Source organism: Loxodonta africana, chromosome 15, assembly GCF_030014295.1.
Source record: "Loxodonta africana isolate mLoxAfr1 chromosome 15, mLoxAfr1.hap2, whole genome shotgun sequence".
NCBI lineage: Eukaryota > Metazoa > Chordata > Mammalia > Proboscidea > Elephantidae > Loxodonta > Loxodonta africana.
The window spans coordinates 76,200,985-76,227,340 of NC_087356.1; the positions used below are offsets into that span (position 1 = coordinate 76,200,985).

At 45.3% G+C, this 26,356-nt stretch overlaps 1 protein-coding gene across 1 annotated transcript in view; it reads right to left on the reverse strand.

Moving 5' to 3' along the window:
- Window positions 1–26,356, reverse strand: part of GRIK4 (glutamate ionotropic receptor kainate type subunit 4) — a 363,160-nt gene that overhangs the window by 130,556 nt on the left and 206,248 nt on the right. Inside the window, exon 6 of the mRNA XM_003418197.3 lies at window positions 24,329–24,382. Within this exon, the coding sequence (XP_003418245.2) occupies window positions 24,329–24,382 (54 nt within the window). The remainder of the gene's footprint in view (window positions 1–24,328; window positions 24,383–26,356) is intronic.

Below are 26,356 nucleotides of genomic sequence, written 5' to 3' on the forward strand. Positions count from 1 at the left end.
CTGCCTCATTTTTGAACACCACATTGCACCTAGCATAATGCCTGATACCTGGAAGCTGTTTGGTAAATGCTCGTTGAAGGGCTGTTGACTGAAGACGTTTCCAGGCCTTGAGGTCCTCACTGTGCCCAACTCTGATCGCTAACTACACAGCCATATGTATACCTACAGAAAGTGTAAGGACATGAAGGGAATATATACCAACCCCTGATTATCCTCTGGGAGTTGCATCATTGGATTTTGAAAAACAAATTCCTGACAGCTTGTTGTCATCTCATTGGGCTTTCTCATTAAAAAACTAAAAAATGTGTGTGCCTGTGTGTATGTAAGTGTGTGTGTGCACGTGCGTGCCAGTGTTTGTGTGTATGTGTGCATGTGTGTGAATCCTTGTGTATATACAATGATGTGCAGAGAGTTAAAAATCTACAGTTGAAGGTCGACTCAGTCACAAGTGAATAGAGACGGATGTTACTCTGGGATGAGGGGTGTTTCGAACAGGGCCTGGAAGGAACCCCTCAAGGAACATGGCTTGAAAGCCACTGGAAAGGTCACCATGGGCGGTGCAGCTCTGCTGAGTGCCCCTCACTTTCTTCAGCAAGTGTGACATCTCCAAGCTCCCAGTTTATAAACATGCATCTATTCAGCAGTCAGCTGCAGCGGCCTTTCCATGCATCCACAACCTGTTCCTCCACTTGGGCCAGCAGGCAAGGACAGGCTATGAGTGGGAGGCTGATTTGGAGATGGGGCCCAGAAGCATGGAGGTCCCAGGTCTCAGGAAGATTTATTGGAGGGCAAGGCGGAAGGGAGGGCTTGGGGAGCTGGTAGCTGGGAGTGGAATGGCAATGCCTCACACCACCCAGGGTCTGAGTGCCAAAAAGAAGTGCATAACTGTGGCATGAGGAATTTAGAAGGGAGGGGAGGGGTTAATAAAAAGGGTGAGCAGATCCCATGGGCAGCTTTTGCACAGGAGAATGAAAGAGATGTCCTCTATGAGGAGTGGCGGTCATTCAGCCTGGGCTAAGCAGCCAGGTCCCATCAGTGTGGACTGGAGTTAGACAGGCAACCCTGGAAGAGGACAATGTTGGTCAACTAGAGCTAAAAACACAAGAGCTTTTAATTATCCAGACTCAGCTCCTCTGCTTGACTTTAAAAGCAGAAAAACTAAAGTACAGGTCTAGACCACGTCCTGGAATCAAATCCATCTCCCAACACTTCACCACCTGGGCCCCAGGCAAAATGGGGAGGTAAGGGAAGTGGCCAACTTCTGTCTGCCCACAGTATTCCTAACCCAGGACGTGCATTACTATTCTCCTGGCCACCCAAGCCTGAAACTCTGAAGTCAGCTTCAATTCCCTTCTCTTCTAACTCCAGATACAGTCAGTTGCCAATTCCTGTCTAAATGTCTCTTGAATCTGCCCCTTCTTTCCCAGTCCCAACAGGTTAGGCCCTCGTCATTTCTCCTTTGCAATAGCTGCCTGTTTTCTGTACTTCTGATCTCAGGAGGCATGGCCACCATATTGCACGGGTGCCATTTACATTTACATTGATGACAATATGAATGGTGCGCCCTGGAGGTATACAACCTGGAAGTCTCATCAGGAGACAGCAGGATGCAGTCGAAAGAACCCAGGCTTTGGAGTGAGACAGGCTTGGGTTCAAATAATGATTTGGCCACTTACTGGTTTGGCGACCTTGGGAAGGTCGTTAGCCTTACCGAACTTCAGTTTGCTCACTTATGAAATGCAGATAATAACATTCCTTTATTTTGCAGGGGTGACAGTAGGCGCTCACTACAGGTGAGTCCTCTTCTCTCCAAGTGCAATCTATCCCCCACGCTGCCAGTGTTACTGAAGAGGGTGTTCCTGGTCCCCCTGCTACAGCCAAACCTTCCGAAGAGAAACATCTGGCCTGGGGGCTTCTCCTCCCTCCTGCTCTCTCTCAGTCTGTAAGAAGCTATTCTTAGCTACCTGTCAAATGAGAAATGTTTTGCTAAATAAGTCACCATACATGTTAATTGCTTGGTGTGGCTATTTGCATAGAGATACAAGGTTTCAGTTAAAGTTCCAGATCTTCTAATCATTAATAATAATAACAAAATAGTAATTATATTAGTAATAACTACCACAATTTATTGACCACCAACTGTGTGCCAGGCAGAACTAAGCCCTTCACGTGAATTATCTGAATCCATCCTTAAGGCAGCCCTATGATATGGGAGTTACTATTTGTCATTTTATAGTTGAGGGGACTGGGACCCAGAGTAGTAAGGTGGCTCGCCCGAGGCCATACAACTGGTAAACAAAGGGGTCTGAATTCAAACCCAGGCATATCTGACTTCAAAACCATTGCTCTGTGTTCTTGTTACGGTTTCCTCGCCAACTGCGTGACCTCAGCATGTAGGGTACTGAGGGTCAGAGGTTCCATGAGCTCACTGTGATTGTGCTGGCGAAATTGAGTTAAAATTGATTTCAGAATACACCTGTCAACTTAAGACTGGTGAGGTGATTTGCATCTACAAAATGAACACCTGTGGTCTGAGCAAGTAAAGGGATTACCGAACATTAAGGAAATCTCGCGTGAGGAGGGCTTTAATAACAGAGAGATCTGGGGCTTCCTGACTAAGCACCTGAACCATGAGCGATCTTGAGACATGAGAGGGTTGAGAAGACATGAGAAGAACTCAGAGAAGGAATAAGAGCAAACACCAGGTGTCACGGGTAGGGAGAAATTAGAAATAAATGGAGCATAATAGAAGACCTGTGGCTAAGATGGCATGGAGAAGTAGGCTGTCAAAATGCAGCTTCTTGAACTTGGCCAACTTCTGCTGAGAGCTGTCCAGGAACCTTCACCACCTACAGTCAAATCTCCCTATGGTCACCCTTACTGGGGCCATAAATGCCTTCTCTGCTGGCCTGTAAACTCCCTGAAGGTACAGTGGGCCTTGTCGGGCTCACTGCTGTATCCCCAGCACCTAGAGAAAAATCAATGAGGCCAAAAGTGGTTCTTTGGCTTAATTCACTGATTCAGAGAATAATTATGCTGGAGAGAATGAGTATGGTTTTGAGTTATAGCATTTTGTCATATACCGTCTAGTTGTATTTTGTCCTAAATAAAACTTAAAAAAAAATCTCTTTAGTTTTATTTCGTTTAATTAGACAACTTTCCTCATTATAAAATGGGGATAATAATGCGTCACTATGTTGTTGCTGTGAGGCTCAAAGAAGATGATATATATACAAAAGTGCTGTGTAGACCAGAAGTATGATGCAGACTTCTTCAATTACTAGTATTACTACCAGTAACAATAAAATAACTCACGCACTTGCAGGCATCATTAACAGGCAATGAGGAAGACAGGATGGAAAGGGGGCCTCCCTGAAGCCTAGAAGATTATGCCACAAAGTTGGCCATCTCCCTGCTTCCCCATAAGGCCTTTGGTCCTAGTGAGTCCAAGAACCTTAACAGCTCCCTTCCTGCTGGACCACCAAAAAAAAAACCCAATGCCGTAGAGTTGATTCCGACTCATAGTGACCCTATAGGACAGAGTAGAACTGCCCCATAGAGTTTCCAAGGAGTGCCTGGTGGATTTGAACCACCAAACTTTTGGTTAGCAGCCGTAGCACTTAACCACTACACCACCAGGGTTTCCTGCTGGACCACAGATGCCATATAAAAAGTCCCAAGGCCCCGACAGTCCCAAGAATCTCTCCAAATTCTGCTGCCTGGGCCCAGCCATCTGCCCTTATTTGCAGGCCCATCACTCTAGAACTGGTTCTTATTCTCCATCACCCCCTAGAGGTGGTACTTCAAACAGTCCCTTGCTTCTTGGCTTCCTTCAGCCAAGATTGAGAATCTGAGCTCCTCTGCTCCATGCTCAGCCCTGGCTCCAGAATCTGCCTTGGAGGGAAGGTCAGCACCCTTTATATCATCTGAATAACAAGTAATTTACTGGGCATCAATTTATTATCGAGTATAACTATATTAACTGTTTTCACTGATGTGGTTCTTTCTACAACTGTTTTGGATGGTCCTCACAACCACCCTTGGAACTAGACAGGACAGCTTTTACTCAGATTCCCATCTGGAGGAAGAAGAAACTGAGGTGCCTAAGTGTGAAGTCTCTTTCCCAAAAGACAGATGAGGGATTAAGATCCAAGTACTTGGCTGACAAGATCAGTGCTTACTCTACTGTTCTCAACAGCTCAGCAGTGGGTTAGACCGCCATGAGATACATTTTAAGTGAGTATTGAGAACATCAAAAGATTCTAATTTCTTAACTCATATTTATGAAGCTAGAATTGTTGTTGTTGTGTACTGCTGAGTCAATTCCAATTCATTATCACCCTTTGGAACAGAGTACAACTGCCTCACAGGGTTTCTAAAGAGTGGCTGATGGATTTGAACTGCCAACCTGTTGGCTAGCAGGCTGAGCTCTTAACTACTTTGCCACCAGGGCTCCATGAAGCTACAACGGTGGAAGATATACTTAAGACTATGTCACTGCCTGAACTTGAACTAATCTTTCCACTGAAATCTGTTCCCCTCCCTTGGGACCTTGTCTGGGATTATGATCATGACACACCCATCATTCAAGCCAGAATTTGTAGCTCATCCTCCATTTCTTCCATTCTCTCAACCTCTACATCTCATTCATTCATGCATACATGCATGCAGTCATTCATTGTCATCTGAGATCATTTTACTTCCTTCACATCCCTTGAATCTGTCCCCTGCTCTCCGTCCCCATTGCCTCTACCCTAATTTAGATCCTCACCAGCTTGTTCCTGGACTATAAACTAATTGGTTTCCCTTCCTCTAGACCTGCATTTTTCTAAGTTCATTCTCCATGCTGTTGCTGGAGAGATCTCCCCTCACCAATGCTCCTTATTACACAGAGGACAAACTCCTTCCCTCGACATACATACATTTGCATGCTATGATTCCTGTCTACCCTCCCCTCATTCCTTACCTTGACCTCTTCCATTCCCAAAGCCAGGCAGAATGGGCCACTGCTTCAACTGTGCTACCACTGTACCTTATATGCATACCTCTTATCGTTTATAGCTTCTATCACTTGCCTTTGTTCTTAGCTCTCTCTCCAAGGACAGGGTGCTACTAAGACAAGTGCACTTATATTATCGGCGTCTATCCTGGTGCACAGCATACAGAAAGGAGCCAATGCTTTGACTGAGTGAATTTAGGAGGGAGCCGCTGTCTGATGGTCCCTCATCTCACCCATGGCAGCCTGATCCTCTCCACTCCCCACGGCTCTTCTTTATAGCTATATCCATTCATTTCTCCTTGAGACCCACAGCATGCTAGAGGCCAGTCCCCAGACCCTTGTCTCACCAGTCCCTTCTTAGCCTTTCTCTGGTAATCCCTGGAGCCACCAGGAGTCCAGAATCTCCTGGCTACCCCTTGACAGCCTCTCCCTGTCTCCAGAGTTTGTCAGACTGTGTTGCCTCGCTCTATCTGCATCAAAGCCTCTGCTCTCTGCAGGCTGGGGGATTGCTTTTTGTGTAACAGGTCTTTGAAGAAAGTAGCAGCTTGGAGGCTAATTCTTACCTGTCAGTGAATTCTGTTTAATGGGAGGTTTGGTCCTAAACCTCCTGGCTCCCTCTTCCCTCATGTTTCCTGTTCATTTATTCCCATGACCTAAGCATGCGTATCTACTCCTCCCAGGAACTCTCTTCCTTCTTTGCCTTTCTTGCCCAATATGAGACCACAAACAGGACTTCAAAGGCAGAGCATATTCTGTCTTGTTCCCTGCACCTTACCCACACTTTTGCTTAGCAAGTGCTCAATATACATTCATCAAATGAATTAATGTTCACCTGCAGCCACCCATCGGGATGGAACCACTCTTACAAAGACTTCAGTCATTCGCTCCTAGGAAGAGGAAGGCAGAGGCCAGGTGGAAGAATCTTCCCACCTCCTCCCCAACAGCTGAGGCTGTCTTCATCTTGTATTTAGCAGACTGCTCTGTGCCTCTGGGAACTAAATAAGTAGTTATTAACTGGGTAGCTGAAACCTCGGTGGATGAAAGTGACATGAACAATGCGGGATACTTGATGCTCTCCGTTAGACTGGGGAGAAGAAAAAAAAAAAAAGCCAAACCCATTGCCGAGTTGATTCAGACTCATAGTGAACCATAGGGCAGAGCAGAACTGCTCCACAGGGTTTCCAAGGAGCAGCTGGTGGATCTGAACAGCCATCCTTTTGGTTAGCAGCCATAGTTCTTAACCACTGTGCCACCAGGGTTCCAGGCTGGGAGCTACTGCTTTTCTCCAGGCCTGTTTCATTTTCAAGCACCAATTCCTCACCTTTGATGGTCTCTGCACTCAGGAGCCATGATCAAGCCTCCCCTCTACACATCAGGTACTAAACCTCTCCCTTCCCAGGTACCAACTCATTAGCCTCAGACATGTACAGACCCAAGCTTTTCCCACCTCCCCTCACAGGGCCACAACAGGATTTAAGAAAGCACTAAGCAAACACGAGGTCCAGCCCTGACCTCACCAGGGGTACAGTCATTTAGGAAGGTGAGCGGCGCTGTCAACCAGCAGCCTCTGCCTGCTTAAGGACTCTGCCTGCCCAATCTCTGCAGCAGGATTGAATGACGGGCAACCAACCACATGGGGGCTGAGTGTCTTGCTGACTCTGGCATGCTCAAGATCCCTGTTATGGATTGAAATGTGACCCCCGAAATATGTGTTGTAAACTTTTGGCTGGGACCCCAGAGCCAAAAGGCTGTTAGAATCCATCAGCCACTCCTTGGAAACCCTAAGGGACAGTTTTACTCTATCCCTATAGGATCACTATGAGTTGGAATCGACTTGACAGCAGTGGGTTTGGTTTGGTTTTATACCAATGGTCAAGGGGCCCTGTGGGAGCAGTGGTTAAGCACTGGGCTTTAACCAAAAGGTCGATAGTTTGAACCCACCAGCCGCCAAGTCTGTTCAACCAGCACTCACCCTGTATGTTCTAAGTGTGAACACTGTGCTAAGACACCAGGGAACAAGGAGAGACCAGATATAATCCCTGCCTCCGGGAACTTGTAGTCCAGTGACTTCCAGCTAAGTCTATAACCAAGTTCAAGCCATTCCCCTTTTTTGTTTAGTAAGGAGCCCTGGTGGCGCAATGGTCAAGTGCTTAGCTGCTAACCAAAAGGTCGGGGATTTGAACTCACCAGCCGCTCCATGGGAAAAACATGTGGCAGTCTGTTTCCATAAAGACTACAGCTTTGGAAACCCTATGGGGCAGTTCTGCTCTGTCCTATATGGTCACTATGAGTCAAAATCCACTCAGTGAAAGTGGGTTTATACCTGCAGTTATAATCCCTTGTGGGAATGGCTTTTTTGTTTTGTCAGTGAAGCAGTATTAGTGTAGGCGTGTCTTAAATCAATCTCTTTTGAGATACAAAAGAGCAGATTAAGCAAGCCAGAGCAAACGGAGGGGGAGATACACGCCACGTGTTCACCAAGGAACCTGAGAATAGAAGCTGAAAACAGACAAGGATCTTCCCCCACAGTGAACAGAGAGTCTTCCTTCCCCGAATTCAGACTTTCAGCTTCCTAAACCATGAGGAAATAAATTTCCATTGTTAAAGCCACCCACTGGCGGTACTTCTGTTACAGCAGTGCTAAGAAACTAAGACAATCACCGGGAGGTATGTGACTGACCAGAACCCAAGCCATCAGGCTCTCAGGTGGGTTTCCACCAGGGGAGAGGGTACACGGGACATGACATATTCAGATCTTGACCATGTTTGCTAACCTCATTCACTCCTTCATTCATTCAACACAAATACGAGTGTCTCCTCTATGACGCACATCGTGTTAGGCAGTAGAGATATACTGGTGGGTATACCCATCCCTGTCTAAAGGGGCTTATAGTGAGTCTAGTGGCAAGCAGGAGTGGGAGGGAAGAAAGACAAGGAAACAGGCCAGTCCTCTGAAGAGTGAGAAGTACAAGGTGCTGTAGGCAAATATAAGATGATCCCTTCTTTCAGATTTCCTGCTGGTTTTCCTGCGCTGGATCTGAAAAATGGGCAAGAGTTAGCCAGATGAAGAAGTGGGCAGAGAAGCTTCCCAGACAGAGGAATAGCAGTGTGTGTACATGCCCAGAGGAGCCAGCGCGTACAGGATAAATTCAGGGAGCTGCAAGTCATTCAGTCTGGCTGGGGAGCGCAGTAGGTGATGGGGAATGGAGCAGATAAACCCCGATGGGAAAGTTCATAAGAGGCTTCACAAGTCACGTTAAGGACTTTGGACTTTATCCTGAGGGTAATGGGGAGCCATACAAGAGCTTTAAGCAAGAGAGTGATATGACCAGGAATGCTTTTAGAAAGATCTTTACTCTTGGCCAAGATAAAATCAGCTTTGAAATTCATAGGAGAGGCGTCCACCAGTGTGAGTTCTGGCTGGGGGCTTTAGCGGGATGGGCAGAATCATGCTTACCACTGGGTTGTGAACATGAGCTGTCAGCACCACAAAGACAGGGCTCCAGAAGCCTCTGGTGGTGATTAATTGAGCTGTTGATGCCTTTGACACTGAGCGGAGACTGATGCTGGGGATGGAGAAGCTGGATTGCTTAATAATAATAGCCCATGCTACTCCTAATGGTGCTTGTAATACAATAGCACTTGTAATGTAATAATAATAACAACACAATTTGCCATAATGTCTTTCATTCTCAGTCTCCCTATGCTTTCCAAACATCCATTAAATCCCAAATAATCTTCTCAGCGGGGTCCGAATGCCTCTGGGCTGGGAGTCTCCCTGGCAGCTGTGGCAGGCCCAGGTGCCTCAGTTTCTCCCTCCACTCTGGCTTTCAGTCTTCTCTCAGGGGCTTGTTTATAGACCACCATCAGGAGCTGAGGATGTGTCCTGCTCTGAGCCCCATAGTGGGCTAGCAGAGAGAACATGGTGTCTGTCCATCTACATTATCATGATGCATCGATTTCCTACCCCAAGAGTCTCTAGTCCCTTCTTCCTGATTGCCTGGCTAGACCTCCCCTTGTTTACCCATTTACCAGCTGGTAGGAGGGAAAGTAAAAGAAATAAACTCATTTACATGGTTGGCATATAGGCCTGGCAGAATTATAAAATGGCCCCCAAAATTCACAGCCCCCATAATCTCCAGGACTATGAACATGATGAATTTTCCTTTTGTGATTAGGTTATGTTCTATGGCACCCAAACCCAAAATCAAACCCGTTGCCGTCAAGCCCATTCCAACTCATGGCGACCCCATGTGTTATGGAGTAGAAATGCTCCATAGGGTTTTCTTGGCTGTAATCTTTAAGGAAGTGGATTGAACCACGGCTTCCAACGGGTTCGAACCCTGGCCGAGAATGTGTATTTCTAACAAGTTTCCTGCTGAGAATTTGAATTTCAAACAAGTTCCCAGGAAGTTATACGTAAGAATCGCCTGTGGATCCTGTTAAACTGTAGATTCAGATTCAGTATATCTGGGGCAGAAATGTAAATTCTCAGCAGGGAACGTGTTAGAAATGCAAATTCTTAGTACGGATTTGAACCTGACCAGACAGGTTGGAAGCCATGGATTGGTCGGTCAACCTTTAGGTTAGCAGACAAGCACAACATTTGTGGCACCCAGGGACCTCATTCGATGGCACCAACCAAAACCAAAACCTGTCGCCATCGAGTCCGACTCACAGTGACCCTATAGGGCAGAGTGAAACTGCCCTACAGCTCTTAACCACTGCGCCACCCAGGCTCTTCAACGGCACAGATGACCTGGGTGTGCCTGACCTAAGCACATTAGCCCTTTAAAAGCCAAGTTTTCACTGGCTTCTTGCAGAAAAGGCAGTCAGATTCGAGGTATGGGAGGTATTTGACTGAGGGAGCACCTCCGTTGATGGACAGAGGGTGTCATGGGGCAAGGACCTGAGAAAGAGGCCTCTAGGAGCTGAGAGCAGACCTCAGTCAATAGCAAGAAAACATGGCTTTCGGTCCTACAAATGCAACTGAATTCAGCCAACAACAGGAATGATCTTGGGAGAGGACCCTGGGCTCCAGGTGAGTGCGTAGCTGGCTGATCCCTGGGGAGAAAAATACAGCCATGCACTGCTAGACTTCCGACCTACAGGACTTGGAGCTAATAAGTGGCGTTGGTTTGAGCTGCTAGCTTTGTGGTAATCTGTTACACAGCCGTGGAAAATACAGCGCAGAAAAGTCATAAAGGTCAGTTTGTTAAGCACAAGCTATGCACTGGGAGGTAAAAGGCAGATTCTCAGATCCACCACTTGTTGACTAAATAACCTTAGAGAAGGTTCTCCGACTCCTTGGGCCTCCCTTTCCTATTCTGTAGAACTAGAAAACCTACCCGGTAGTGCTGTTTCAAGGACAGTGGTCTTGACTACAAAGGTTTAGTGTGGTGCTGGCACACTGCTGGCACTTGGAACCTGGTAGACTATTATTAAAATGCCAACTTGTGGGAATGGCTGGATTTTTACTATCAGACTCTTGATTGTGGATAATTGAGAATTACTGGATCACGGGTCAGAAGGGGAGGCTGAGGCATATCTTACTGAATTAATGGGACTTTTGAACCTTCAACAAATTTGTGATGGAGGTCAAGGCAGGTCCCCCTTCTCCCAAAGCTCTATTAAACAGAAGGCCAGGGCAGTCAGAGGAGGACATTTCCATTATGTTTCTAAAGATACTGAACCAGAGCAGTCCCCAGAGTCTAGTTCTTATTTCAATTTGATTTATTTTATGTGCACAGCCTGGTGTACCCAGTCACCAACACACATAGACAAAATGTGTGTGTGTGCGTGTCTTGGGGGCAGACCCAAGGAACACGTTTCAATTTTTATTAAATAGATGATACACAAACATCTCAAACTCGGTTCTGGGAATCCCACAGGACTTGCCTTCACTGTCATGCTGTTTGTCAAACATCAGCAAAGGGGTTGTCTGATAATTGGTTCCTCCGATGCAAGCAGAGTTTCTTCGCCTCCACCGGAGTCTCTACACCCCCTATTGAAGCTGCTTCTGTTTCTATTGATTTTCATGGCAATACTCATTCTGCTCTCAAACCCCTTACCCCCACTTGGGTAGGAATCTACCATATCTGGAAACTCCTGCCTCACTTTTAATGTATCACATCTCACCCTGTTGCCAAGGTGCAGGCTCCTCCTCCCCCCACGCAAGCTCTGGGAGACAGCAAAGCCTAATTAGTTCATTTCCATTTTCAATGATCCTGCATTCCCAATACTGGTGCCTGGTTCTTCTTCCCAGATAATTAACATCAATATGTCTCACTTTTTTTTAATTCTCCTTAGAGAATCTGATTAATCAGTCTCTGCTGAGACAAATTCTTGCTTTGAGTAGAGAGCAGATGAAGGGACCCAGAAGAAACATCTCAAAGATGGCAGTTCATAGGGAAGCCTCCCAGGCATCTTGGGGTAGTCCTGTTGGTCACCTGGGCTTACCAAGAGAAGAATCCCATCTCTGAGGCCCTTTCCTCTCCCCATTACCCAATAGGACTTGGTGACCAGCTACCCATCTGCTAGCAAAGAAAGCAGTTGATTGATTCAAAATACCTCCAGGCCCAGAGCGCTGTACCAGGTTCTACCAGGTTTACCAGAGTAAGCAGATGCGAAATGGAGGGGAGGGGGAGGTGACAGGAAGGAGTGGCCATCTGTAGACATTGGCAAGAAGAGGGATGACTCATAGAAATGAGCCCTGCCAGACTAAGGTGGCCTGGAGCTCCAGCTAAACTTAATTTACACAGCTTGGCACTTTCGAGTTCAATCTGTACCTAACCTACTACATCCTCCAACCATCTCAACAGCCACCGCAGCTCCTCCGGAGAATTCCTCCCTTCTGGAAGGAGTTTCTTCTTCCTCAGGTCTCAAGGTTAGAAGACCCTACACATGGGGGATTGCAGAGAAGAAGGTGGTTCACCAGTCCAGGTGGAGCCTGCTTCATAAAGGACAGGGCCAGAGACCTGGGTGGGCAGAACTGAGTTCACCCGTCAAACACTCATCGGGACCTAACACCATGAGCACATCAGGGCCACCCACTTGGTCACCCCCTCTTTAAAAAAAAAAAAAACCCACTGCCATTGAGTCGATTCCGACTCATAGCGACCCTATAAGACAGGGCAGAACTGCCCCATAGAGTTTTCAAGGAGTGCCTGGCAGATTCGAACTGGCGACCTTTTGGTTAGCAGCTGTAGCACTTAACCACTATGCCACCAGGGTTTCCAACCCCACCTTTAGGGCTGGCCAACTCTCTCTGCTCTTTCCCTAAGCCAGCCTGGGCTTGTATTCTCTCTTTAGGCCAGGCTCTGAAAGGTTCTCCCCACCCCCAAAATACCTCACAGGCACCATAATTTCCCATCCTATTTACTCTCTTGGTTAAGGCTTTGGTTAAAATGTCAGTTTTGTCTGGGATGAGTGAGACATACATGCTAAAATCAACTATACCTCTTGTTGACTCTGTTGCCTTTCTCCTCTGTTAGACGAAGAGCTATTCAAACAACATCGTACCAGGCCACATCATGCTGCTCCTTATAATCCCCAGCACACAGTAGGCACTTACTAAGTGCTTGTTGAAGAAGTGTAGTTAATTCTAACATTTTCCATAGGTTAATTTTAATATTTCCTTAGTTATGGCTGGTTAATAATTTCATAATCTTTATAACTTGGGTCAAGGGGCTTCTGGGTGTCAGCCACAGTTTCCCCAAAGGCAAATGCAAAAAATTCTTCAGTCAGCCCCTCCCGAATCCCCTTCAGGTTCTCCCCGCCATTTTCTGCTTTTAAATACATCCCTCTCCACCAACAACCTAGTTCAGAGAACAGGTACAGCAGAGTTAGCAGCTCCAGAGAGCACGGTTTGCAGTAACAGCTTCTACTGAAGAGCCTGCTCTGCCCACACATGCCCAGGAAACGCCTGTCATTACCAGACTTGCCTGCTCCCCGGCTCTGCATTTGGTGGGGGTGGTACTTGGGGAGCTTCCCTCCATTACTCTTTTCCTAGTTGCACTACAAACATTTATTCACCAAAGTATACTGTATTATGCAGAGTGGCTCTCCTAAAAGGCTCCGTTAAGTTGAAATATGTGGGTTCTCTTAATAATTTTACAATAAACTACACTTTAGAATCAATTGCTCTGGCACTAGAAAGTTGTCCGACTGATGGATTGTAGCCACTGGCTGGCTCTGTGTGTGTGTGTGTGTGTGTGTAGGTAGGTATGTGTGTTTGTGTGTGTGATGTGCTTTCAGTGAAGATCTGCAGGATACAGAAGAGGCTAGGGCACCCTGAGAACTGTAGTTCCAACTAGGTGGGAGGCCAATTTGGAGAGGTTTGGAATGCTAGAAGCATTAAGTCAGAAAACTGTGGTCTAAGGATGGAAATACTCAACAGGCTACTACTCCCAGTGGGTAATAACACTAATAGCCTCCTAACAGGAGCCCTGGTGGTGTACTGGTTAAGAACTTGGCCTCAAGCCAAAAGGCTGGCAGTTCAAATCTACCAACTGCTCCTTGGAAATTCAATGAGGAAGTTCTACTCTGTTCTACAGGGTCGCTATGAGTCGGAATTGACTCAACAGCAAATTTTTTTTTTTGTTTGTTTATTTGTTTTTATTAATATCCTACTGAGGATCAGAAGCTTTCCACGTTTTTCACAAATGATGGTACGAGGTGAGCGTTACTACTCCCATTATACAAAGGGGAAAACAGACTCTGAGACATTAAGTATCTAATGTCTGGCAGGCCCCAGCTTCAAACTCAAGTCCTCTGTGGTTTGAGGCCTTTGTTGTTTCCAGTAAATCATGTTTTCAACCTCTGGGTCAACACGTGATGAGGCTCATCCAAATTCATGTGCCAAGCCATGCAGGCAAGGGATGGGGGATAGGACTAGATAATTTCATTAAAAACTAGTTGCCATCAAGTTGATTCAAAGTAGTGCATTTCAGAGTAGAACTGTGCTCTATAGGGTTTTCAATGGCTGTGAGCTTTCAGAAATAGATTGCCAGGCCCTTCTTCCAAAGCGCCTCTAGGTGGATTCAAACCGCCAACCTTTCCGTTAGCAGGTGAGCACATTAACCATTTACACCACCCAGGGACTCCAAGATAATTTCATAATGATCTTTCAAACCTGAAGGAGATGTTTTATTTCTAGGACACTGGGTTCTGGCTCCATGAAGAGGCCATCTGACAAAAGCTGACCCAGGCATGGTACAACCAGAGAGGCCATTTAGCACAATCAGCTTGGCTATCCTTGCAAGTCTTCTGCCTCTTCTTACCTTGATGGTCATTCCTGGTGAAAACCCTGGGCCTCAGGTTTGGACAACTCCCTCACTCAGCACAGCCCCCTGAAACCTTGATTCTTGGATCCTGAACTATACCACCTGTTATGGATTGAATTGTGTCCCCCACAAATGCATGTCAACTTGGCTAGGCCATGATTCCCAGTACTGTGTGGTTGTCCACCATTTTGTGATCTGAAGTGATTTTCCTATGTGTTGTAAATCCTAACCTCCATGACATTAATGAGGCAGGATTAGAGGGAGATATGTTAATTATGCAGGATTCAATCTACAGGATTAGGTTGTATTTTGAGTCAATCTCTTTTAAGATATAAAGGAGAGAAGCAAGCAGAGAGGAGTGGGACCTCATGCCACCAAGAAAGAAGCACCAGGAGTACAGCGTGTCCTTTGGACATGGGGTCCCTGCACTGAGAAGCTCCTAGACTAGGGGAAGGCTGATGACAAGGACCTTCCCCCAAGGCTGACAGAGAGAAAGCCTTCCTTCCCCTGGAGCTGGGGCCTGAATTCAGACTTCTAGCTTCCTGAACGGTGAGAGAATAAACCTCTGATGTTAAAGCCATCCACTTGTGGTATTTAATCAAGACACTACCCTTCATGGCCCATGCACAACATTAATTTCAAATCTGTCCAGCTCAGAGTGGGAAGGGCATTCCAGATTGAGTAGACCACCATTTGGGCTATATTGGGCCACAGAGAGACTAGGCCCAGCTCTCCCTGGTTGAACTGCAGACAACCCACCAGAATCCTTTGTGCTTAAGGGCTTAGTCCACAGGAGCTTAGTTCCTGCTGGAGGCAAGGGGATGTACTATCTCACCTGGCCACTCCTCCTAGTCCAAGAACTCTATAACATTATGAGCTGCTCCATTCTTCATTCACTCATTCAAGAAATACTGGGCCCCTGCTATGTGCCAGTCACTGGGCTACTGCTAGGATTGCAGTGGTGGATAAGACAGACTTAGTCTGGTCTTTCTGAAGCTCCAAGTCTGGCAAACAGGTCAGATACAGATGAAGGAATTCCCAGTTGAGATGAATGCTATAAAATATAAAACACAAGGTATTGTGACAGTGTATAATGGGACTCAACCTAGTCTGGGGTGTCAGAAAAGACTTCCCCGAGGGAGTAACATTGAAGTAAGACTTGAAAGATGAGTAGGGTTAGCTTGCTAAAGAAAGGAGCAAAAGAATGGGGTGGGGAAATACTCTCACTTCCTCCTTGAATCAACTGCTTCTTCCCTCCCTGTCTGTCCTGGCTCCCCTTTCTGTAATAAATTTAGGAATTTCAATTACTTATGATTAATCTCTCTGATAAACTTTTGGAAATGTAAACACAGGCTCAGGTCTACTTGACAATAAAATGAACCCAGAGGAGAAAGACTTGCTGCATATATCCTTCTGCCCAAGCAAGATAGAGATTGGGACATGAAGTGCTTATTTCTTCAGAAATAACTTGGGGAAATATAAACACAGGCTCAGGTCTACTTGACAATAAAATGAACCCAGAGGAGAAAGACTGGCTGCATATATCCTTTCTGCCCAAGCAAGATAGAGATTGGGACGTGGAGGGGTTATTTCTTCAGAGCTCAAGGGGACCTGGTTACAGTTTAGGAATCCAAGGAGCTACTATGTGAACAGAAACTGCTTCCAAGGGCCATGTGACCCTTCTGATCCTGATGGTTCATTTCCTCTCTCCAGGGAACACTCCCAATCCTAAGGCACTATGACCTGTAATGTCCCCAGCAGTATGTAGGACTAATGAACTCTAGAACTAAAAAGACCCTCAGAGATCACCTAGTACCAAACTTATAATTTTACAGACTAAGAAAACTGAAGTCCAGGAAAGAGAAATGGCTTACTTAGATAAAGGCAGTAGAATGAAGTGATTAAGAGCTAACTGAGTTCATGATCCAGCTCCATTACTTTGAGCAAGATACCAAAATTTTATGAGTCCCAGCTTGCTTGCCTATAAAAAAAAAAAAAAATGGGGATAAAATAGTGCCTACTGCTAGAGTTATTGTGAGGTTTAAATGACAAAATAAATGTGAAGCACTTATTATATAGCCTTGCAATAGATATCAACTGTCACAATTAGTACGTGACACAGCTAGTTAGTGGCAGGGCTAGGACTAGAAGCCACAGCTGCTTCACTTTGAGTCCAGGGCTTTGTCCTCCAAATGATGCGGCCTCCTGCTGGTGTAACCTTTCCCCTAGATCTTCCGACATGGCACACCAGCACTTGGCTCCTTCTCTCTAGATTCCCCAAGAAAAAACTCTAAGGTTCCACTGCCTTTATATACACCTACCAGTGGCGCCTGCCCTCCAGGGTGGTGGTGGTGCCAAGAGCGGGGAGCTCTGGTCCTGCTGGGCATGGTGGTGACATGGCGGGATGACATCCAGCTGAGGCATGCTGCCTGTGATGCTGGAAGCAGCCCAAGTAGCCACCAGCGTGAACAGCCTCTTGCTTTCCAGTGCCCAATTATTTTCTGCCTTTCATTGACCCCTGCATGACTTTTGACCTTTACCCTTAAATCTCAACCCTTCTCCCTGCCAAGGCGGCAGCAATCTCCTTTGGCACTGGGTCCATCTGTACTCTTTGACAAATAGATTAGGGTGATTTTATCTTTCCTATTAAGCACTGATTGCAAATCTCCCTAGGTTCATTAGTAGCTGGATAATCCCTCCAAATTTATTAGCTCAAATTGAGCTTCCTCCTCCACCTCTTCTCTTCAGATGGCATCGGCTGTCTCTGCTGTCTCAGCGACAGATTGGGTTTCTCCCTATCCAGTTCTTCCATCAATCTTGTGGAATAACAGCTTCCCCAGCCAAACCTGGAGGCCGAGCAGAGGGCAGAGGATCCCTTCCAGACTACAGAGCAGAACAAATGCGGTGCCTCTATAATTGTTCGACACACACCCTACTTGGAAGCACCAGACAAGATTGTTAGGCCAGCAGCTCACCTAGATGGAGGCACCTGAAGAGTGGGCTTTTTTCGTTATAAGAGAGTCGACACCCACTGAGGCCTTCTGCTAATCTCTACTTACAGGACCAGTTAAAAGAGAAGCTCAGCGTTCAGGGTGTTAATTGTTTTTCTAGCATACAAGGAGGGAATGTTGTGATGATGGTTTATAATTTAATAATGTGGCAAGGATTGCCATCTAATCACCATACTCATCTCCTTGGGCACACAGCCAGACCTCATCTCCCAGCTTCCCTTGCAGCTAGGTGTGTTCATGTCACTGAGTTCTAGCCAACAGGATGTGGGCAGGAATAATATGCACCACTTCCAGACCAGGCCCATGTTCCTTTTCCACCTCTGGCCTCTGAGAGGGCACGTTTATAAGCTAGAAAAAGCCTGGGCCCCTGAATGACCTCATGGAAAGCTACCCACTGATCAGGAACATCCTTTTGGGACTTCTATTGTGTCAGGTAGTGAGATTTGGAGGGTTATCTGCTATAGCAGCTAGCGTTACCTACCTGATACAAACAGTGTCATCAACAGCTAATATTTAATTTTTACAAAGATGGTTTGAGATGGATACTATTATTATTACATTCTCCACAGGAGAAAACTTAGGATCCAAGAGCCTCAGGGCCACCCAGCTAGTAAGCTCCTGCACTAGGGGTTTTCCCCAGGTCTGACGGACTACAAGGATTGGGTTTTCACACACTGGGCTAGGTTCTCTTATTAAAGATGCTCTGGATTGGCAGAACTCTCAAATCCGGCCACGTGGTCTTACTTCTTTCAAACTGAGAATTCTAAATAGAAAATAAGAAACATCTGGATGAAGGCAGGAGCCAGTTCTCCAGGCTCCTTCTGCATCTATGTCTTCTGTGACTCTGCATAGTAATTTTCTTTTTTGCTTTCCTTTGTCCTTCTTTTGGCACATCTCACTTTGGCCTGGACTCTTGAATCCTCCTTTGGCTTACCTCCAAGGGTTGCTTCTTCCTGGTTCCTCTCCATGTACCTGATCTCTGACCAAATGTACGTCCTGGCTCTCAATTCACCTCTCAGGATCTTGTGATTTGGACCCTAAAAGCTGATCCTCTTCCCCTGGGCTCCTGCCTTAGCCAAGTGCCTTCAGAGGCCCAGTCCCATATGCTGATCTGGGATTTGCTCTGCTGGGAGTGATTCCTGATCCAGAAAGGACTAGAAGCAGGGGCAAGAAGCTGTTTCATTGATCAAAGATCTGACATGGGTTCAAACTCTGACCTCAAATTTCTTTTGGAAACAGATATGTAAATAAAAGACCTGAGTATTTGCTATGACTGTGTACCTTCAACATCTATAAACTTCCCATCACTGACCTCTTCCTCTGTTCTGCTGAGGATCTGTCCCTGTACATGGGTTTCTCCCCTGTTATTGAAATGTTTCTTCCAGTGCCTGGTACCCACTGCCTGCATATCCATTTTTACTGAGCCCCAGCTTCCACTGGACCCACCGACCCAGGCTCTGCCCATGATAGTAGCATGACGCTCCAAGCCCGGCCTCAGCTCTGTCTGGCACAAGTCCCCTCTTTAGGTCCGTCACCTCTATCACCCAGGGCCCAGGGATGGCAGACTCACTCTCTTTGCTGACCAGACCCTGACCTAGAAAGAAACCATAAAGTCAAATGAATTGATGGTTTAGAAGTTTGAGTCATGATGAATATTCTCGTCCCAACTCTGGTGATTGGTAATCAACTGATCGAATACACACCAATCTAATTCATTTATTATAGATGCTCTAAATCAATCAGTTTTCTTAATGCCTGGACGGGACAACAGTATGGAGTCCTGATCAATTGCTCACTAATTACTGACACAAATAAACCCTACAATGGTCAGCTCAGTCATGCACAATTACTGAACTACCTTGTTCTCTTCCTTCTTTGGAAATAAATAAAATTGCATCTTAGCAGTCGTTTTTATAGCCCATTAGAGGCTGTGCAGCAAAACAACCATGTCCCATTTCTTTTAGTCCATAGGAAGCAGAAACAGGATTTCTTAAAATATTACCTTCCCTTTACTCAACTCTTATTGGGAGCCCATTTCTTTATGTATATTCCATGAGGCAAGAATTATTAGTGTCCACTTGCAGGTCAGTGCACTGGGGCTCAGAAAGGGTTAGTAACGTACAAAGGGTCACACAGCTGGCAGTTGTTCAAACTAGAATTCTAAGTCAGGTTTCCCTAACGCCAAGGCCTGTGCCTTTCCAGCTCACTGTGCTGGTTCTCAAAAAAGCTAATCTGCGCACCTGCTGTATCACTGTGGCAGCATTCCAGGAGATTAAACATGAAGGGGGTCACTGAGGAACTCAGAGAAGGAATAAATATGAATTAAAGCCTGGGTGGCATCTGTATTTCAGGTGAAGGGGCTGGGGAAGTGCAGAGCGTAATTCATAACCCTTCTGTATGAAGCCCCTCCCACTCTGGCCCAAGACTCCACCTGTAACTGGGCAGGAAGAATGGACCAAAAAACAGTTCCTTTATTCCTATCACAGGTCTGTTCCTTCTAGAAAAGCCTCAGTACTAATGAAAAGCTTCCAGAATATTCTCTCACTACCTTTCACAATGGAATTCCCAGTATTGTGTGATTGTTCACCATTTTGTCATCTGATGTAATTTTCCCATGTGTTGTAAATTCTACCTCTACAGAGTTGCTGTGAGTTGAAATCTACTCAACAGCAATGGGTTTGATTTTTTTATGGTGTTAATGAGGTAGGATAAGAGGCAGTTCTATTAATAAGGCAGGACTCAATCTACAAGATTAGGTTGTGTCTTAAGTCAATCTCTTTTGAGATATAAAAGACAGAAGCGAGCAGAGAGACATGGGGATCTCATACCACCAAGAAAACAGCACCAGGAGCATAGCACGTCCTTTGGACCTGGGGTCCCTGTGCTGGGAAGCTTCCTGACCAGGGGAGGATTGATGACAAGGTCTTTCCCCCAGAGCTGACAGAGAGAGAAAGTGTTCCCCCTGGAGCTGGTGCCCTGAATTAGGACTTCTAGTCTCTTAAAGGAAACACTGGTTGTGTAGTGGTTAAGTGGTACGGCTGCTAACCAAAGGGTGGGGAGTTCGAATCTGCCAGGCACTCCTTGGAAACTCTATGGGGCAGTTCTACTCTGTCCTATAGGGTTGCTATGAGTCGGAATCGACTCAATGGCACTGGGTGGTGGTGGTGGCAGCCTCTTAAAACTGTGAGAAAATTAACTTCTCTTTGTTAAAGCTTTCACTTGTGGTGTTTCTGTTATAGCAGCACTAGATAAGTAAGACAGCAACACTATAGGACAGGGTAGAACCGCTCCATAGGGTTTCCAAGGAGCAGGTGGTAGATTTGAACTGTCAACCTTTTCGTTAGCAGCCGGGCATGTTCCCAGAACGCACCTCCTTCCATACCTGGCCAAGAAGGAGGAAAGCTCTTTGAAAACTAAAAGTATCCTTGTGTTGTACATTTTTTAAAAATAGTACTTTACAATTTACAAAGCAGTTTTACTTCTAGAATTTGCTTAATCTTCACAACAACCTTGTAAGGGTTTATGACTCCATTTTAATATGGAGAAAATGGGGCTTGGAAACTCAGTGTGATTCACACAAAGTCACACAGTGAGAATATGGCAGAGCAGGGACTTGAACCCATATCTCCTGACTTTACAGGCCAGTGCTTTTTCCACTTCTGTGAAGGGGGAATGTGGTATGCAGTGTGGGTGATGCTGTCCTCTTAAATGTTTCTAAGCCAAGCAACTCCACCTTCTTCTGGTCACTGCTGCAGGGACTCTTATTCCAAACGGCTGGCTCCCTCTCACCTGCTAAGTCACCCTGTGGCTCCTTGCCGCCCCTTCTCCTGATGTTGCTGCCTAATGGAGGCAGAATCCCTGGCAGGCTGGGACAATGCAGGCAGCACCTGGCCTGCCTCTTCCCTCTCCTCCCCTCTATTTCCAGGCTCCTACTGGGTAAAATGGAACACTTCTTCACTTTAATCTCTCATTACCGTCCTGCCAATCTGCCCAGGCTCCCCAAATGCCTCCTTACTTTAAGCAAATACGTTTGCATTGCTCTGGGAATAGCCTAATCCTTTTCTCCCTTTTACATGTTAATGGTCTGATTTACAGCCAATGGGCAGTGTTAGGTAGGACAAATAAATAAATAAATAAATAAGCAAATAGGAACCCACAGGAGGCACGAGGGGGCTTCCGGGGTGCTGGTCCTGTTCTATTTCTGGATCTGCATGCTGCTGACACGAGAATGTCACTTGGAGAAAATGCACTAGGCTGTGCACATATAATCTGTGTGCTCTTCTATATGTAAGTGTGTTAGTCATCTAGTGCTGCTATAACAGAAATACCACAAGTGGATGGCTTCAACAAACAGAAGTTTATTCTCTCACAGTCTAATAGGCTAGAAGTCCAAATTCAGGGCGTTAGCTACACGGCAAGGCTTTCTCTCTGTTGGCTCTGGAGGAAGGTCCTCATCATTGATCTTACCCTGGGGGACCCCAGGTCCAAAAAACACTCTTCTCCTGGCACTACTTTCTTGGTGGTATGACACTCTTCTTGCTTCTCGCTTTTATATTCCAAAAGAGACTAACTTAAGACACAACCTAATCTTGTAGACTGAATCCTGCCTCATTAATTTAACTGCCTTTAATCCTGCCTCATTAACATCATAGAGGTAGGAGCTACAACACAGAGGAAAATCACATCAGCTGACAAAACGGTGGACAACCGCATAATACTGGGAATTCTGGCCTAGCCAAGTTGACACACATTTTGGGGGGACACAATTCAATCCATAACAGTACGTTAAACTTCAATAAAGAGATGACCTAGAAAGTTACAAACAACGGACCAGCAGTTTCGTGGTGGTGGCAAACTAGCCATTTGTACTCAAGTAATGGCTGGCAAGTGTGTTGTGGAGGGACAACAGGTTTCTGGTTTCCCTATATTGGGAAAGTGGCCATATTGGATTACTCTAAGGTCTTTTCTAGCCCTGAGAGAAAAGGACTGTGGGATGCTTCCAGGCTAATAGCTCCACAGCAGCCCAAAGGATGGACTGCTCATAGAAACCTACGGCTGGAAGGGAACAAGGATCCAAGTCCAAACCTGACTCTTTGGGCATCTCCTAAGCCTTGCAGGACATTTGGAAGACCCGGTCCCTAACTCCAGAGAGGAAGAGCTACATAATCTCCTAAGTGACCCCATCACATACTTTGACTGAGAAGTCTTAACTTCAGGTCAAATCTGCTCCCTAACTTATCAAAACTCTTTACCACTCGAACTAGGTTACTTTCAAGACCGGATATAAATAGATAAAGGAACACTAGTTAATGGGCATGCACATTCGTGAAGCAGTCTGTAAGTTTATAGTAACTTGCTGTTTCCTGGACATGTCACATTCTTTCACATTTCCAAGTCTGTGGATATGTTGTTCCTTCTGCTGGCATGCTCTTTCCTTCCTTGTTGATGAAGAAAAAAGCCCTTTCGGGGCATAGCTTAAAGGCCCCTCCTCGTTAACACTTGTTCTGCCTGCCCCAGCCTGAGCAATCAAACCTCCTCCATGTTCTAGCGTCAAGAGCAGCTGGTATACATGGCTAAGACAGAACTAACCACTTTGCACGATAATAAGTACTTTATGTTTTTCCAAGGCAGGTTTGGTTTCTTTTTCACATTTTAATCCCCAATGCCTGGCCCAGTGCCTTTTACATAGGTGGTGCTCAGCATATTTCGATGAATGTGCATCCTTAGTTACATGATTTAATGAACTTGGTATCTCATGCATTTATAAAATAAAATAAATCTGTTCCCTGAGCAACTGTTTACAACAGCACTACTTATCATAGCTAAAAACTGGAAACAACCAGAGTGTCTCTCAATAGGCAAATGGTTAAACAAACTATGGTATATCCATACCACAGAATACTACTCAGCTACAAAAAAAAGAACAAATTAATGATACATGCAACAACTTGTGAAAAAAGCCAACCTCAAAAGGTTACATACAATATACTTCCATTCCTGCAACATTCTCAAAAAGACAAAGTTATAGAAACAGAGGACAGACTAGTGGTTTCCAGGGGTTAGGGATGGTAGGAAAGAGGGGGTTGGCGTGACTCTAAAGAGGTGGCACGAGGAAGATCTCTGTGGTGATGGAATGGTTCTGTATGTTGACTGCAGCGGTAGCTACACAAACCTACACCTGATGGATCTGATATGTGTGAAAGGTACATGAGATCTCTATATACCATCTTTGCAACGTGCTGTGAATCTATCATTATTTCAAAATGACAAGTAAATAAATAAACCTGTTCTCTGAGGTCCTTTCTACTGTATAATTGGGTGTACCTATGCTTCACAAGAACCTTTCACATTTCTTAAATAATTTACAATTTTCAAAATGCTTACACACAGATAAAATTACATCATTTCAAAATCACGACAATTCTATGAAGTAGCTGTTCTTATGCCCATTTTACAGGTAAAGAAACCAAGGCTTAGCGATTTATCAAAGGTCACCCAGTTGGTACATGGCAAAGTTACGACTCAAACCTGGCTCAATAATAACTTCTACAGACCTCAGATTTCTCATCTGCAAAATAAGGGGTTTTGGCTAACGTGGCCTCTAAAGATGTATCCAGTTATAACAGCAAAAGGCTTGTGTACTTTTCGTGTTCTAGCTTTCCTTTTTCAGAGTTAGCATAAGGGTCTGGCAATATAAGTAAAAACTGAACTGCAATTCAGTAACTGGACCTACAGAGCAGGCTCACCCAGCCTGCCACGGCACAGAGGGATTAGCATTATGGAGCTCGTGGTGTTTGACTGGAGGCTCCCTTCCAAAATCTCCATTATCCCAAGGCTAAGAACTGTTGGGATGAGAATCGCAGTGGGCCCTTGGACCTCCATGTTTCTAGGATGCCCTCCTACTCGGGCATGCTTCTGCTTCTCTGCTTCTAATTCCCCACTCCCCATCTCCTGGGCTTCATTCTGTCACAATCCACTGACCCTAATTCATGACACTCTCCATGCCAAGGAGGTGAGCTGTGAAAATGTCTTACCAGATTAGTGAAGATGTATGTGTAATAGGCTGACACCATCCCTAGTTCAGCTGCCTGCAGAGGGAAGAGAAGGAGATTAGAGAATGAAACAAAAATCCACTTGAAGTGAATGAGCAATGACGACTCTAAGAGTAATTTTTGGGCCCACTACCCTTTGGAGTCATGCAGAGTACAGCGTCTTGATTGGTTCTTAGACTTTCTTTGATCTTGGAGGATGAGAAACAAACACTGGCCTCAAGAGCAGGGTCTCTCTACCTCTACCTACTCCCTAGCCCTGCCGTTGATGCTCATTGTAGCTGACGTGCTCGTGTATGCACAGTGTACTCTCGTGGACAGAACCAGATATTTTGAGAACCAAAATGACCTTTGGAGAAATGAAATAAATAATAAAACAGGCTATAATACTTTAAAATCACCACAGCTATTTCCTGGGATCTTAAAAGCTTGCAGGTGGCCATTCAAGGCACAATGATTGGTCTTTATTTGCCTGGAGCAACAGAGGAAGAATGAGCATCAAGAACAGAAGGAGGATAAGGGACGTGTAGCTAAGTGCCTCCATGAACAACTGCCTCCTTTGCCATGAGACCAGAAAAATTGCATGGTGCCTGGCTACCATTACTGAACATTTTGATCAAAGATTCTATAGAAGAATCCCAATCGATAGGCAGTAAAATGTAGAACAGAATTTAAAAATCTCACGGACTCCAGACTTCCCGGAGCCATGAAGATTGGATGAACCCCTGAAACTACTGCCCTGAGATAATTTTTAAACTTTAAACCAAAAATATCCCCTGAAGTCTTCTTAAAATCAAACAATACACCCACTCCTCGCTGATTGACATGGTTAGGTTCCAAAGGCCAGGTTGTTAATTTGAAAATCAGCATTATGCAAAAATGGAGGATGGCTACATCAGATCACAAAATGGAGGATGACTACATTACTACACAACTGCCAAATTACATCATTATGTACTGCCAAACCACTGAGAATCATGGCCTGCCAAACTGACACATAACCTTAGCCATCATAGCCAGCGTTAGTCTTGCCTCGCAACTTGGCATTCGATACTGCCAGACGTATGGGATTAATGTGCAAAATACACATAGATTTTTTACTATTGTCATAAATGCAAAATATCGGATAACAAGATAGTGGATAAGTGAGGAATAGGTGTAGTTTAGCTTAACTAGTAAAAAATGCCTTGAGCATTAAACTCTTTTAATAACTATCTATATGGGATCAAATTGACAACAGCAACTTGAAAGATAGGAACCTGAGGGGGCAGTGAATTTATGTTAATTGGGGAGGAACAACTCAGAAAAGGAGGGTGAGAATAGTTGTGTAACTCAAAGAATGTAATCAGTGTCACTAAATGGTACATGCAGAAACTGTTGAATAGGTGTATGTTTTGCTTTGTATATTCTCAACAACAAAATAAAAAAAAAAAATTTCTCCATGACTATTAACAACAATAATGGCTAACACTTACCCACTGTTTAGTAGGTGCAGGTCCTATGAAAGCATTTTATACGGCTTAACTAGATGAGGTTAGCACTATTACTTCTCCCCATTATACAGCCAAGGAAACTGACACACAAAAGCGCTGAGTAACTCGTGTAAGATCTCATGTCTCATAAGTGGTCTAGATGAAATTAAAGCCAGGCAATCTGATTTCAGTACTTTTAACCAAACTATACTAGCCCTTGACAACCAGGATACCAATGGAAAGTACTAAAACAATTCTCCTAAGGGCTGTGGCAGAGGACAGAGTCTGGAGGTTGCTGGCAATTCCCCAGTTAACTCCACCCCTCTCTTGTCCACTCAAGAAAGGCTGTCAGAAGGCAAGTGAGACTCCTAAGAGTATTCTTGGATCTACGGCAACGTAGGAAACAAGTGAATCATTTGCAAACTTTGGTACTTTATTAGTAGTAAGTAACAAGTTGCTGGTGACATACTTCACACTTGATCAGAGCGCACCAGCGTGTCATCATTCCACAGCTGAGAACTGCTACCTCAGAACAGTCTCC